At 41.1% G+C, this 13305-nt stretch overlaps 1 protein-coding gene across 1 annotated transcript in view; it reads right to left on the reverse strand.

Annotated features, from left to right (window-relative positions):
• Positions 1-866: 866 nt before the first annotated feature.
• The window catches only part of MYO9B (myosin IXB), a 34511-nt gene continuing 22072 nt past the window's right edge, over positions 867-13305 (reverse strand). The window contains 19 exon segments of the mRNA XM_010286227.1: positions 867-1306; positions 1438-1586; positions 1871-2010; positions 3033-3156; positions 4132-4263; positions 5000-5105; positions 5755-5883; positions 6205-6397; positions 6857-6927; positions 7081-7192; positions 7728-7769; positions 8181-8357; positions 8866-8964; positions 9438-9628; positions 9753-9910; positions 10622-10752; positions 11122-11188; positions 11725-12672; positions 13055-13221. Coding sequence (XP_010284529.1) covers positions 867-1306; positions 1438-1586; positions 1871-2010; positions 3033-3156; positions 4132-4263; positions 5000-5105; positions 5755-5883; positions 6205-6397; positions 6857-6927; positions 7081-7192; positions 7728-7769; positions 8181-8357; positions 8866-8964; positions 9438-9628; positions 9753-9910; positions 10622-10752; positions 11122-11188; positions 11725-12672; positions 13055-13221 — 3576 coding nt within the window.

Here is a 13305-nt window from a genome sequence, read left to right on the forward strand (position 1 = left end):
GGCAGCGGGGGGGGCCCGAGCCGTGCTCCTCCTTCACTGCAACGTGGAGCAGGGCCCATGGGCCAGGGCTTGAAGATCAAAACGTGTCTGGTACGACCGTGGCTCGGCCTCGGGGTTTCGCCTCACAGCTGCGAAGCCCGGAGGGGGTGAAGCAGCTCCGCACAGCACAGGCACCCAGCACTATGGCTCTGTGCTGGGTTGGACGTTTGCTCCCAGAGCACCAAGATGCTCCGAGGTGACACCACGGGGTTGCTGTCAGGGCTTCCTCTGTGCAGACAGCTATTCCCAATGCTTTACAAAGTACAACACAAGACACACGATTCCGATCAAAGGCTTCCTCCGAAGAAATTGTTCATTAGACACGACAGACATTGTTAAACTAACACAGGTATTTTTAAAAAGTGCAATGTATTAATAAACATTTTTATATATTTTGGTCTCAGTTAAGGCTATTACAACATTAACAGTTCTGTAAACCACACAGAAAGTTGTCATAAAACCATAAAAAAAAAAAAAAATGAAGGCAACACACATTGACCCAAACTCACTGTTGGTCCCAAAGTCCATTGTAAGGCAAACGGAAAAAGGCACGGCAGCAGAAATGGGGGGACTTCGTTTTTTCCTGTACACTCAACCCATGTATTTTACTCAATGTAAGTTTTATGTTCTACTTTCTTTGCAGGGTTTTAATTTAAAGTGAAGAATATTTGTTTTGAACAACCTCGCTCAACCCTCACAGTACTGTACATTTCCAGGCTGCCTTCCCAGCAGCCACTTAAAAGAACATGAACAAGTTCACAGCCTTCAAAGGGTTAAAGCCAAAGGCTGCAGTCAACTTCAAAAAGAGTCCAGACAGCTTAAGTATTTCACTTCTCTATACAGGGAATGTGAGAGTAAGGGTCCGAAAACCTCCGTTTTACTTTTGCTGTTGGTTCATATTCATCCGAGAGTTCCTGAGCGTGGGCCATCGCAGACCCTTGTGCAATGTATACAGAGTGGATTTTATCAGTTCGCCTTGCTGGCTGCTCCCTTCGTCTCATCATTATTTGTGACTCTTCACTAGATGAAATCCTGCCCTGGGATTCTGTACATTTGAAAATCCCAGGAGGAAGTTTTATATTTGCTGTTGGCATCACTGGAGTTCGACGGGGCACTTTAATCTTGGACAGTGTTAAAGATGATCTGTGTCTTGAAGTCAGGTATGCAGAAGGAGAATTTGAAGAGGTTTGCAAAAGAGAAGGCACTTTGCAAATGTCTTTGGCGGGCATACTGGAGCTCTGAGCACGGCAGTGTAATCCAATAATTGCTTTAGAGAAACAAGATACTTAGATACTGAAAGTATGCATTAAAAAAATGTAACTTGATACAAGCAACTGTGACCAGATAACATCTGGTCACCTGGCTGCATGCAGCAGAAGATATAGAATAAAAAAAAACACACACTACCTTAATACTGACCTTCGGTATCCATCCGTCCTGTTCTATCTTCAAGGAGGCTCTCTGTGCTTGCTGAGGTTTCAGAGTCCACATTTTCCTCATCAGAGCCTCGCTGATCAAGCTCAGGTAACCGGTAAGTTATATCTTCCCTACATCAAAACAGAGATTGTAGCACTCCAGAAAGACAATGTCTCTGATACAAGTAACTTCACGCAGCTCATATTCAGAGGTAAACTTTCCTGCATGTAGTCATTAAATATTAATTCTCACGGTAATTTCCCTCAGCTAGTCCTTTGCATTTTCCTTTTCACCTTCACAAAGGCCTATAGAACATAAAAAACTAGATAATTTTGGATAAAAACCATACTGTTTTACTGCCTGTATTACCTCCAGCTGCAAAGGGCATGACATAGCGAGATAAAGGGTGACTTACTTTTCTTCTTTTATTGACTGTATGCGATCAATGAGAATCTCCTTTTCCCGGTTATCGGCTTCAGAAACTTCCTCTTCTTCATGCAGCGAGTCCAGTTCTGAGTTGCCACTGTCATTTCCTTTGACCTGGGAGCTTTTACTCTGCAAGACAAATTTGTGTGTAACGTTTCTCAGTCATAAGCAGCTACACAAGTCTTGACTGCCTACTAGTTGCAAGGTGGAAGACAAATGAGTAGGCCAAATGAAGGGCTGATGGAATTCATGAAGAGCTGTTAGTTATCCATACCAATGTTTCAAAAGGTAATAGAAATTTTTCCAGTCACCTGATTTCTGGGGTTTTGTTACTTTTTTTGAAGCATAGTAATTTGATTTGCCAGCCCCAGCATAGTTTTAGTAGCCACTTGTAAGTAATATTACATCCAATACAAGTTACATTCAGAATGTCTATAAAATACCAGAGCAATGACAGGTCAGCAGCCCTGCATGCAGTCCGGGGAGAAAGTTGCACAAACACATGCAGTCTCGATTGTTCAAAAGAGTATTTAAAACCAAGTTACAATACATGTAGTATTTTAGTCATGCAATAGGACCATAAGAAAAAAAAAACAACATGCACTCTGAACACAGGCAGTGTACATACCAGCATCCCCTCGTAAGGGGAAGAAAACCCAAGTTTTACAGGCCAGAGCTAGAGAGAGATGAAGACCAAATTCACTATACGTGGCTTCTGATCAGACAGGGTTTGGTTTGTTTCAATCAGTACAACACAAACAAAAGAAAAAGTGTATTTGCCCCAATAGAACACAGCATATTTTTGTCCACCATCCATCTCTGAAGAAAATCCTTTGCCATGTAAGAAACTCAGCAGTCTTAGTTCTACTGATTGAATGATATGGGAATAGATTTTGACCACTATAAGAGGAGATCCCCACCCCTGCACCCTTCATTTATCAGGCAAACTCCAGTGCAGCGGTGTACTTAGCTCCCACCTACAGCTTTTGGGCCAGTCCAAATCCCTTTTCTTCTTATCTTGCAACTGATCTTGATCTTTGGACTTGCTGAATGGGATGGACAGGATAAAAAAGTAGCACATCCCTGCCCAAGAAATCGGTGGGATGCTTTCTGATGGATGGTGTGGTTCTTCGGTTTATTTCAACACTTACCGTATTCTGCCGAAGCAATGAGAGTCGTCGAAAAGCGATGCTTTCAGCTGCTTCCAGCTGATTTATTTCATCCATTTTTATCTTGTACTTCCTTATCTGTTCCTTTATGAGCATCTCTACACACCTGGACAAAAAGGCAAGAGTTTATTGAGCAGCCTCATACTATGAAAGCTCTGGGGACAACCACGGTGGGATGAGATGTCTCTCCTGGCTTGAGGATGTTTGCCCCACACACACACACCACGTGGATGGCACACAATCACAGTCTCCCGATGCATGCCTTACAAGGGGTAGCACTGCATGGTAACAGGGTGAAGAGTCCAACACAGCAAGCAAAACAGGACAGACTGTTACAGGCAATGGCACGTTCTTCCTGGGATAAACTGAGCCTCTCACGCTGACTGTACACAACAATGGTAAGCAAACAGACATTACCATGGCTGCTAACTGCTTCTGCTGCTTCTACCCGCCTTCCCTGTCCTGGCACAGACTGGTAGATACAGAATGAGCCTGCCGCCACCCTTTTCCACCTCTATGGCCCCATGGGTGAGCAAGAAGTTATAAAAAGCTGTCGTTTGTCAAACTCTGTGTTCACTGGAGGCAGACGCAAGGCCAGCCATGCGGTGAGGATGGCGAGGGGCATTCAGAGAGCCAGAGCTGCTGGAGGGTGAGGAGAACAAAGAGGATCAAGGACAGAACCTCTTTTAATTCAAGGAACAACGTAGAACAAATTATCAAGGGTTTCCAAGTATGCAGGAGACAGTTTAATTCTATATCCTACTGTTTATTGCAGCTCGTATCTCAGCAAAATATATATGTTTAGTGTACAATCCCCCCAAAATATTACCTTGATGTAAAATACAAACCTGATATTTAAGATTTAAAAGGCATCCTATTTTATGCTTTGTAAAGTTGAGACAGGTGGAAGGAGTCAGAGAAGGGCATATAAATTGGCAACACTAGCAGAGCCAGAATTTAGCAGCTCTTAACCCTCAGTTTCTTAGCTTGGTATGAATAAGGCTGTAACAAATACAGGTAGTAGCACTGACGTTCCATCATATTTCAAAGTACTACTTTGCAGCAGACTGCTAAAACTTACATGGTTGTTTTTGAAACATCCTTCATGCTGGTTAAAGGGTCAGAGGTATCAGGACAACGCAAGAGGCATGGAGCAAAAACAATAGCCAAGGCATTGGGTGACATACGGTTGACATCTTCGATCAAAGCCACTCTGCAATTCAATGTTCAGGGGGGAAAAAGAAAAAAAAAAAATTTAAGCAAACCTTGCTAGAATACAAGCAATCTGATCAAACTTTGCCAGAGTTCTCAAACAACATTTAAGGAGGCCTTTAGAGTACTAAGTACGTTCAGCAGTTCAAAGAAGTGATTTCACACCTACTAAGTAGACAAAGTTTCATGCATCAGAAAAAGGAACAGGAAGCCACCCAGGTTAAGCTAGTTTGGTAGTCTCTCAAAGTCTGTCTAGTGATTCAGTGCATCCTCTTTAAAAATCCTTTTTCCTTAAGTTCAGAGGGCCACTCAGAAAATTCTCAAGTTCCTTGGATAAGAGCAGCCCCTTTAGCAGTACCCTTTATCCCTGCTCCCAAGCCCAGCGTATGTGCAAGCGTTTATAATCCTTACACAGTCCCTAGCAGGTATGCCAACATCCTCAGTTCGCTATGTACCCATCCATATAAATCCTGGTGTCAGACAACTCACCGAGTCTTTCAGATCTACCTTGTCTTCAAAGCTATTTTCACCCAATTTGATACTTCCACCATCTGGTGTGTTTGTAAGCACGCGCCTGTTTTTAAGCACAACTACCAGCTTCAATTCTTTCCTTTCTAAACCAGCAGCACAATCCCTACACTGACACTCAAAGGCTTTCAGTTTGTAGAGAGCTTCTAAGAGGGACTCAAAAAAGTCACAGGGAATTTCTCTCTAATTTAAGTCATTAAAGTCATTACTTGACCAGATGGAAGATGAGTCGCTCCAGGGTATTATGATTTGCTTGTGGAAGCTGTTCAAGGACACTGTAAATGGCACAGAGTTGCTCCTGTTTTTCTGGTAGTTCTGCACAAGGGGAGAAAGCACAAGATCATACTTGCTGTGCAATGCTAGTGGAAAGCCACCAAGCACTTTCTGACATTATCCAAACTGTCTGCAACAAATATAAATTAAATCCTTAGAAGCCACACAGCCATTTCATTTACTAATTGTACTAATTGGATGTTAAAGTACCCCTCGTGGCACTGCAATTTTCCTACTTTTTCAGATGCTGCTGCTGTTAGCAACCATCAAGTGACACATCAATATCTCGAACAATATTTAGGGTGCCTTACTCCCACTGAAGTTTAATAAATCTAAAAATTTGAGATACCTGGCTAGCTACATCTGGTCCAGAGCATCAAGGAGAAGAAAAAAAAAAACAACCAACCAACCACAAAAACGGTACGAAGGGAAACCTATGCACATGCTCGCTGTTTTTAGAAAGGGCAGTTGTATATTGACATTATGCTACAAAAAATGGAATCCTAAAACAAGGTCAAGTACGCTAGAGGAGAAATTCCCTGAAAAGTGTTTTAAGTAAAATGTCTAAAATCATTGCTGTAAGTGTACTGGAAGGAAGCTGCTTCCCCAACATGAACATCTTAATGGTTCTTTTCCCAACAACATAGTAAGTTAAAGAAAAGCCATTGCTTCAAACATTTCTAAAACCTACCTACAGCTCGGAGAAAATCATTGTACTGCGCAGATGTCATTAGTGGATCTGGTAGTTCCCGGAGCCACTGCTTAAGGATACCCGTAATAGTGTGAATAGGGTAATTCTCCAGTTTCACCGAGTTTGGATCTGAAAAGAAACATCTTATTTAAGGCAGTTCATTCCTTTGATGTACACAGTGGGACCCCAACGAAATAACATTAGAAACACTTAAGTCTCCTGTTCACAGAATCCAAGTGGCAATTCTGAAGGGAAAAAAAAAAAAGTCTGCTCATAGTCACTTCTATGAGCTAAGCACCTTTTTCGAGCCAAGAAAAATACAGCCTACATGGCCACCAAAAAGATGTTTTTAAGACAGTAAAAAATGGCAGATATTTTCAGATAGAAGAGGATTGCAGGGAAAACCGCTATCATGCAAGTCAAAAGGGTGGATGGACAACATTGCCTGACCTGCTTGCAGCAACTGTTTCAGCTCCTTCATACGATTTGCTGATCCTGATTTCCTGTAAATGCCTTCTGTGTAGAGGCCATGCATCTCCACATACTCTAGCAACTTCTCCATGACAATGGGGACTGAATTTCTCTCACTGGTCAGGGAACTCACACACACTCCAAAATGACGTGGTTCTGCGTCCTGTTCGCTCTGGAATGGATACAGGTCAAGCACTGTGAATACTTGTTCCCAAGCTAGAAAATTCCATTGTTTCACGCTACAATTAGCTTATGCTTCCAGCAACAAAAGCTGAGGGTTTTATTCTAGCTTGCTACAAGCCTTTTATCATAAGGCAGGTTTCCTGAGCTGCAGCAATAAAGAAACTTTATGGTACACATCGAAGGGTTTCTTTAACAGTTTGTCCAACACAGCACACACACTTTCAAGGAGGAGTTCCCAAATTAGGTTGAGTATCACCTTTTAGAAGAGTGTTTTGTTTCTGCAACTGCAAGGCCTGGCTCTGACTATATGCTGCAGAGAAGGGAACTTAAACGTTTAAGCAATTTTTATTCAGTCCACTGTTCATTTGCCAAGAAAAAAAAAAAGGCAGCATTTTGCATGCATGACTTGTAGTATCAGAGTAGCACATCCCACATCTACAGTTCTTACCTTTTTGCCACAGGATGTACAGCTGCTCTGTATTTTGGACATGCATTTCTTGTGACAAGTCAACTTGCAAACTAGAGAGAGGAGCAATTGTTACAAACGTTCCAAATCACATGAAAATGCCAAGTATCTTGTCTTCTTCACTTATTATAACCTGCACGTACTGTTCACCAAGCAATCTGCACGTACTGTAAACTAAGTGGCAAGAATGAGGTGTTTTCACTCACCACTGCAGAGACAGGCCTTTTCCATGGGCCAGATGTAGGATGAGCAGTGTTCACACGATTGCCGTATGCTCACTTGGTAGTTTGTGAATACATGGCCATTGTGTTCTTCAATCTGGTGGGAGACAGGAATAAACTAATAGACTTTTTTGCCTTTTAAGAATTATTACTATCATTTAATAAAACTATCTGCCCTATCTTAGATTTTCCACTTTTATATTACAATTACAGCTGATGGCTTTGACCTCGAAACCAAATTTCACCCTATCTTAAAGCAGTTGGGTTTGCTGGGTCATTTCATAATTGTCTTGTTGCCTTGGTTAAGCTTCATCAGTGCAATACATTAGCTGTAGTTTGTTATTAATATTTAGTAGCTGTTTTCCTTTAAACAGTCCCCTTACTGAGAAAGCCATTAGGTTCTAAAAGGTGCTATGGACAAGCAAGAAAATGGTATCCCACCTATCCCTGCATAAGCAAGATCTTTGATTTATGGAAAAAAGTTTTATATTGTGTCACATTTTTATAAAATAGGCAAGTGATTTAGCATGCAAAATAAAACAACTTCAGTACGAAATCAAGCTCTTTCAAGAGTCTTTCTCTGCATTCTGTGAGCGCAGCTGAAGACTCAGGTTACTATGAAAAGTACTTACTGCACGATCTTGTTTTCTTTTCTTCTTCTGGGCTTTGGTTTGCTGCAGTGGAGTACAGAACTGGCATTAGTCTTCAAATTCACACATTCCATTCCTCCCCCCCACCCTTCAGTTTCCCAGACTCTACTTCACCCCCAAACATTTGGGACACTATATTGCAACTTCAGCCTGGTATGCTTCCTAAAAAGCAGCTGAGCTCATTGCCTGATGACAAAGCAATTCCATCTCTAAAGCCTTCAGAGAACTCTAAGTTTTCTTTGGTGAAAATGCACAAACACTTCAAAATTCTGAAATGGTTAAGAGTAAGTTAAATACTGAACAGTTTCAAAAAGGCGTATCAGCATTCAGAATTTATTATACGCATGATGCGTGTATGGAAAGTGTTTCCCAAGTAACGAAAAATGCTATGGAAAAGCTGTCTGAGGTAAGCCAGTGACAGAGTACATTGTATACCTTGGGCTGCTCAGATTCCTCTTTTTTTGTATATCCTCTGATGAATTCATCCAGAAGAGATTGGAAGAGATTCAAGACCAGCTTGACTTCTTTCTCTTCCCTTTTTTTGGCCAGATTTGTAACTAGAAGCTGGTAATTTTCCACCAGATCTTTGTAGCCAACATGGATTTGCCCATTCTAGAGAAAGAGAAAGTATTATTCAGAAGATAGTCTCTTTGGATACAGCTGATATAGTTTGATATTTTTATGTGTTTAACTTCAGAGCTGAGAAAGCACACTCATGATTAAAGTAAATGATAACAGGCCGTGACAGAAACAAACTAGCACACTTCCCTACTACACTGTAGAAGGGTACTTGGCTGAGACAAGGCGGTGCTGGAAGAATATTGGAAAAGCTGTTGGCACCTCTCTTTGGTGTTTAAACACAGCAACATGAAGAGGCTGAAGACAGCAAAATCCATCCATTTCTAAAAATAAGTTACAGCTGAGTGAATAAGAAAAGGGAAACAAAACAGTCTGCTTAAGATTACAGCGTAACTGTAAAATGTTTTTTCAAGCCTAACATTCAGCTTTGAATTCTCTGATAAGAATTGCTTTGTTAAAGAGCTCTAGGTCAAGCATTTAAACTTCGCACGATTCATTTATCGTCTACCAACTTTACAGTTTATTGAGACTTACTACTTACAGGAGCAGAGTACATGGTCTTGATATTTCCTCTGAACTTCTCTGTGGCTTCAAAAAACAAACATTCAACACCAGACTTCTGGGACCTCAAGTCATTGATCTAGAAGGCAAATACATCTGCATCAAATTTCATTAGAACAAGAACATCCAACCAGCGTTAAGTTTCAGTCACCGGGCTTTGTCACCTATGACCATTCCAATTATTTAAAACAACACTTCTTAATGCATTGTGATGATAGAAAAATAGGACTTAGGTAGGTAGGCTCTGAAGAACTCTATTTCCTTACAGCTCAAGCTTTTTTTTTTAAATACAACTTTTGCTGCTCACTTGTTTGTAAACAAATGAAGAACTAACATGAATGACACCAGGATTTAATGTAATATAATGCAATCAGAGACTTAAAGGATAGAATAGGAAGGGCCTTAATACAGACCTAATTCAGTCAAGCTATCAAATCAATTCCCCTTTGCTTTAAACCACAATATAAACTTGCACATAGAAAAGTCATCTTTAAAATTCCATACAAACAGTGAACATAGACCTGAGTTTTATGATAGTTGAATGCTTTTTACCTTGTTTAGGAGGAACTCATCAAGATGTTTCAGTTCATTGGCATTTGCAATCTCACGGACCATGGAAGCTCGCCAATTCTGAGACACGCTTGAGATCTTGCTGATCTTTATAGTACGGTTCTTCTTCGTTTTACTGCTCTCTTTCACATGGCGCTCCCCTGCCTGGAGACGACTTGGCTGTCCAGAAGAAGCTGGGAAAGAAATTAATTTGTATATTAAAGCAGGATGACTGAATTCTGCAGTATTTGTTTCCATGCAAAACGTTACAGAAAAGATGGATATTAGCAAGCTGGGGATTAAATCACAGAAACTCACCTTCTGAAAATTTTTGGCTTCCTCCTGTTTCTGGAAAGAGGACACACGATACAAGGGAGAGGCCATCTCCTTCATCAATCACATCAGGACTCTCCTTTGGAATTTTCTTGTCTGGCTTTTTCCCCAAAAGTCTACGCAAAGGACTTTTAAAAGCAGATCTGAACATAAAAGCAGATACAAGTTTGTCACATTAGTAATGGAAGCTGGCTCCGATACAAGAAAAGGCTCTTTTCACAGTACAGCTAACTTCCACAATAGAATTAACCTCTATTGTGCATATTTCCTCTAAGGTCCCACCTGCAGAAAAACTGAGCAGCAGAAAAAAGGAAAGACAGTCTGAAAGCACACCCAGACATTCTGATATTTACTCGATTAGAGCAATACGTTCAACATACACAGAGACAACACATCATCACCTATCCAAGACATCATTTCTGGCTCAGGAAGTCCCTGAATTGCAGAATGCCAGAAGAGCAGGTCAGGGAAATGGCATTATTACATGCTTGCTGGATTCTTAAGCTTTTCTTTTGGTGTCTTTATTTCTCAGTCTGGATGACAGTACAGTATGTGGACCTTTGACCTGAGCCTGTATGGTGGTTCTTAAATTAAAAAGGACCAGTTCAAAGACAAGTGTTATGCAAGCAACAGAGAATGTGTTCCTCAACAGGGTCGGGTATCATGCTTACATTAATATGAAGATCAAGTAAACGAACAACACAGCCACTCATGACTCATCACAGCTGATGTCAACACACGTGTCTCCACAATCACAGTCTCAAGACGCCCAATTCAAGTACCAGCAGAAAATCGCCTTTTTTTTTTTTTTTGCATGTTCTTAAGGGCAGGCCAGTCACACACAGAATACATACTTGGCATCTATTTGCTGACTTGCTGACTGCATGGAAACTGCTGCATCCAAGGTAGGTAAGAGGTCACTGGGCTTCTTCTGCACAGGATATTTCTTGTTGCCTTTTTCTTCTTCTACCCTATCCGGTGATTGCTACAGTAGAGAGGAGTCATCAAAAAACTACATGTTGAGTGAAATAGATTCTTTAAATGTTTTTAAAAACTAAAATGGTGGAAAAAAGTTTACTTTACCAAGACAAAACACTTTACCCAATAGATATTAGCTAATAGACAATCCGAGTATAGTAATGCTTTGATCAAGAGTCCATTTATTAAAAATTAATTTTTGAAATTGTTGTATAATATTTGCTAATTAATTTTTTTACATAGCTATCAAGCCAAAAAAAAAATCAACCTGAGAGGAACACAGGCATACAGAATACACTATAGGCAATTATCAACAAATTTTTAATATTTATAAACAAGGATAATTAAGTATAAATATGCACAATAGCATCAGTACCTGATTCATGGCAAAAGACTGGGCAAGTGTTGAGAGATCACTTAATGAAGATGAATTCCCCTTCTTTCTGTAATGTTAGAAAATTAGTTTCAGATTATATATTTTATAGAAGTCTGTAGCCTCTTAACATTTACCACCTTTTAAATAACCCACATAGCAATGTTAGGTCTGAGAGAGAATCCTGATCTACTCTTGCAACTCGCTTTTAAATGCAAAATGTACTGGAGAAGTAAAAAAGTGGCTATGTCAGATTTCCTGCCATATCAGAGGGATGATGCCTGCAAACTGCAGGTCACTAGAACCTTGTTTTCAATGGACAAAAGACATATGAAAATAAACTCCAAACACTGTAACTAAAGCCCTGACTCTCCAATTTTAATTCAGCAAGGCAGGCTTTGTATCTTTTGTTAGCTTCTGTAAACATTCTACCCACACAGATTCAACTGCAGGACTGGGAGCCAAGAAAAAGCAGCAGTTGTTCATGGCTCTGTTATCTCCTGTAAGATGTCCAGATGTACAGGCTATCAGGAGTTCTCCATCTATTGTTAAATATTAGATACCTGTTTTCTGAAAAAGTCAAACTAATTAGGAAGCTGCCCTTACTCTAGCTGATCCTGAGGAGACTTATCCGCACGTGTCCTTTCATCCAAAGACTGACTCAGCATATCATTCTGACCGGCGTCAGACTGTCTCTTTCCTTTCCACTTCTCTCTCTTGTACTTTAGTTTCCCTGGGTCATCCACATATCTCTGGATTGGGGAAGAAGTGGGACTATCCAGATCTTTGGTTGCCTTCTGAACAAGACGTTTGTTTTTATCTGTCCAGCATTCAGCTGGAGTTTGAAAGCTCCCAGCAGCAGAGAGCGTATTATGAAGATTCAGTGCAAGATTTGTTGGCCTTTCAGGGCAGTTAAAGCTTTGGCTGCTTTTTATCTGGTTATTTTGATTCCCTTGTGTTTTCATTCTATCAACTGCCTTATCTGCTTCTGATACAGGTGGTTGCTCAGGAATAGAACTACTTTCTTTTATCTCACTTGACAGTGGCATGTCTGAAAGAGCTTTTTCTTCACTTGGACTTTTCTCTCCCTCGCTGCCTCCTTGAAGGATAGTATCTTGTGCTGTGGATTTCTTTGGCACTGGAACAGTTTCCAGAGCCTCTTCAGAAGATGTTTGTTCCCCATGGCACAGTAAAGATGATCCTTCGAAAGAAAACAGGACATGCTTATTCTGTAACTCGTTATGTTCCAGCCCCCTCTGCCGGCGCGATTCACGTTTCTCCCGGCTGTTTGTTACTTTCTCAGAGCCCTCTGTCACATTCTTCAGGGGTAATGTGGCTTTTTCAGACAAGCTCAGGTTTTCAGCTTGCTCATTTGGAGTTTGATCGCTGTCCCCAACAGCTTGATCCAGCTCCGATTTGTGTTTCACAGGCAGCTGATCTGTTGCTGGTTCACTGTGCTCGTCCTTGCTCATACCGTTCTCTCTGTCTTGATCTTCCTGCATTTCTCTCTGCTCTTCTTCAGCTTTCTGCTTTTCTGTAGCCATTTTCTGAAATCTGTTAAGATTTCGTAAGATGAAAACACAAATATTTAATGCACAGCTGTCTAGAAAAGTACCCAACTGCTTAAATGCAGCCTAAATAGCAATACAGACACAAAGCACAAATACACTTACAGTCCCAGTACGACTGCATGGAGGTCTGCTTATTAGGACTGGCACGCATCAGTGTGGCTCAGCCGAATAACGCTCAAGTACTGAGCACATAACCAGCTTTGACACACCACTGCCCGTTTGATACTGACCGCAGTGTCACATGCTAATAACTACCTTTAAGTTCTTCACTAAGTATCACACAGAGGCTAAGCTTGGCAGGTGAAGCCAAGTAGCCAAGTGGTTAAAACGCATGTTTTCGTATGATACTGCTCCTCTTCCTTTACCTTTTGCGCTGCAGATGCCCTCTGACCACGGCTTGCAGGAGACAAATTCTCCTCTTCTGCTGAAGGTAGCATTTTCGCTCCCTGTATCTTCGCCATGCTGACTGAATATAAATGGCAGCATTATTCCTCTGCAGCGCCATCCTAACACAACGGGAACGCCAGCAAGCCTAAGAAGGGAGATTTCTAAAGTAACAGAGGGGTACTTGAAGGTGGGCAGTGTTATTTGAGGGGGTTGATTGGTTTGTTTGGAA

The sequence above is a fragment of the Phaethon lepturus genome, unplaced genomic scaffold (assembly GCF_000687285.1).
Source record: "Phaethon lepturus isolate BGI_N335 unplaced genomic scaffold, ASM68728v1 scaffold56584, whole genome shotgun sequence".
Classification (NCBI taxonomy): Eukaryota; Metazoa; Chordata; class Aves; order Phaethontiformes; family Phaethontidae; genus Phaethon; species Phaethon lepturus.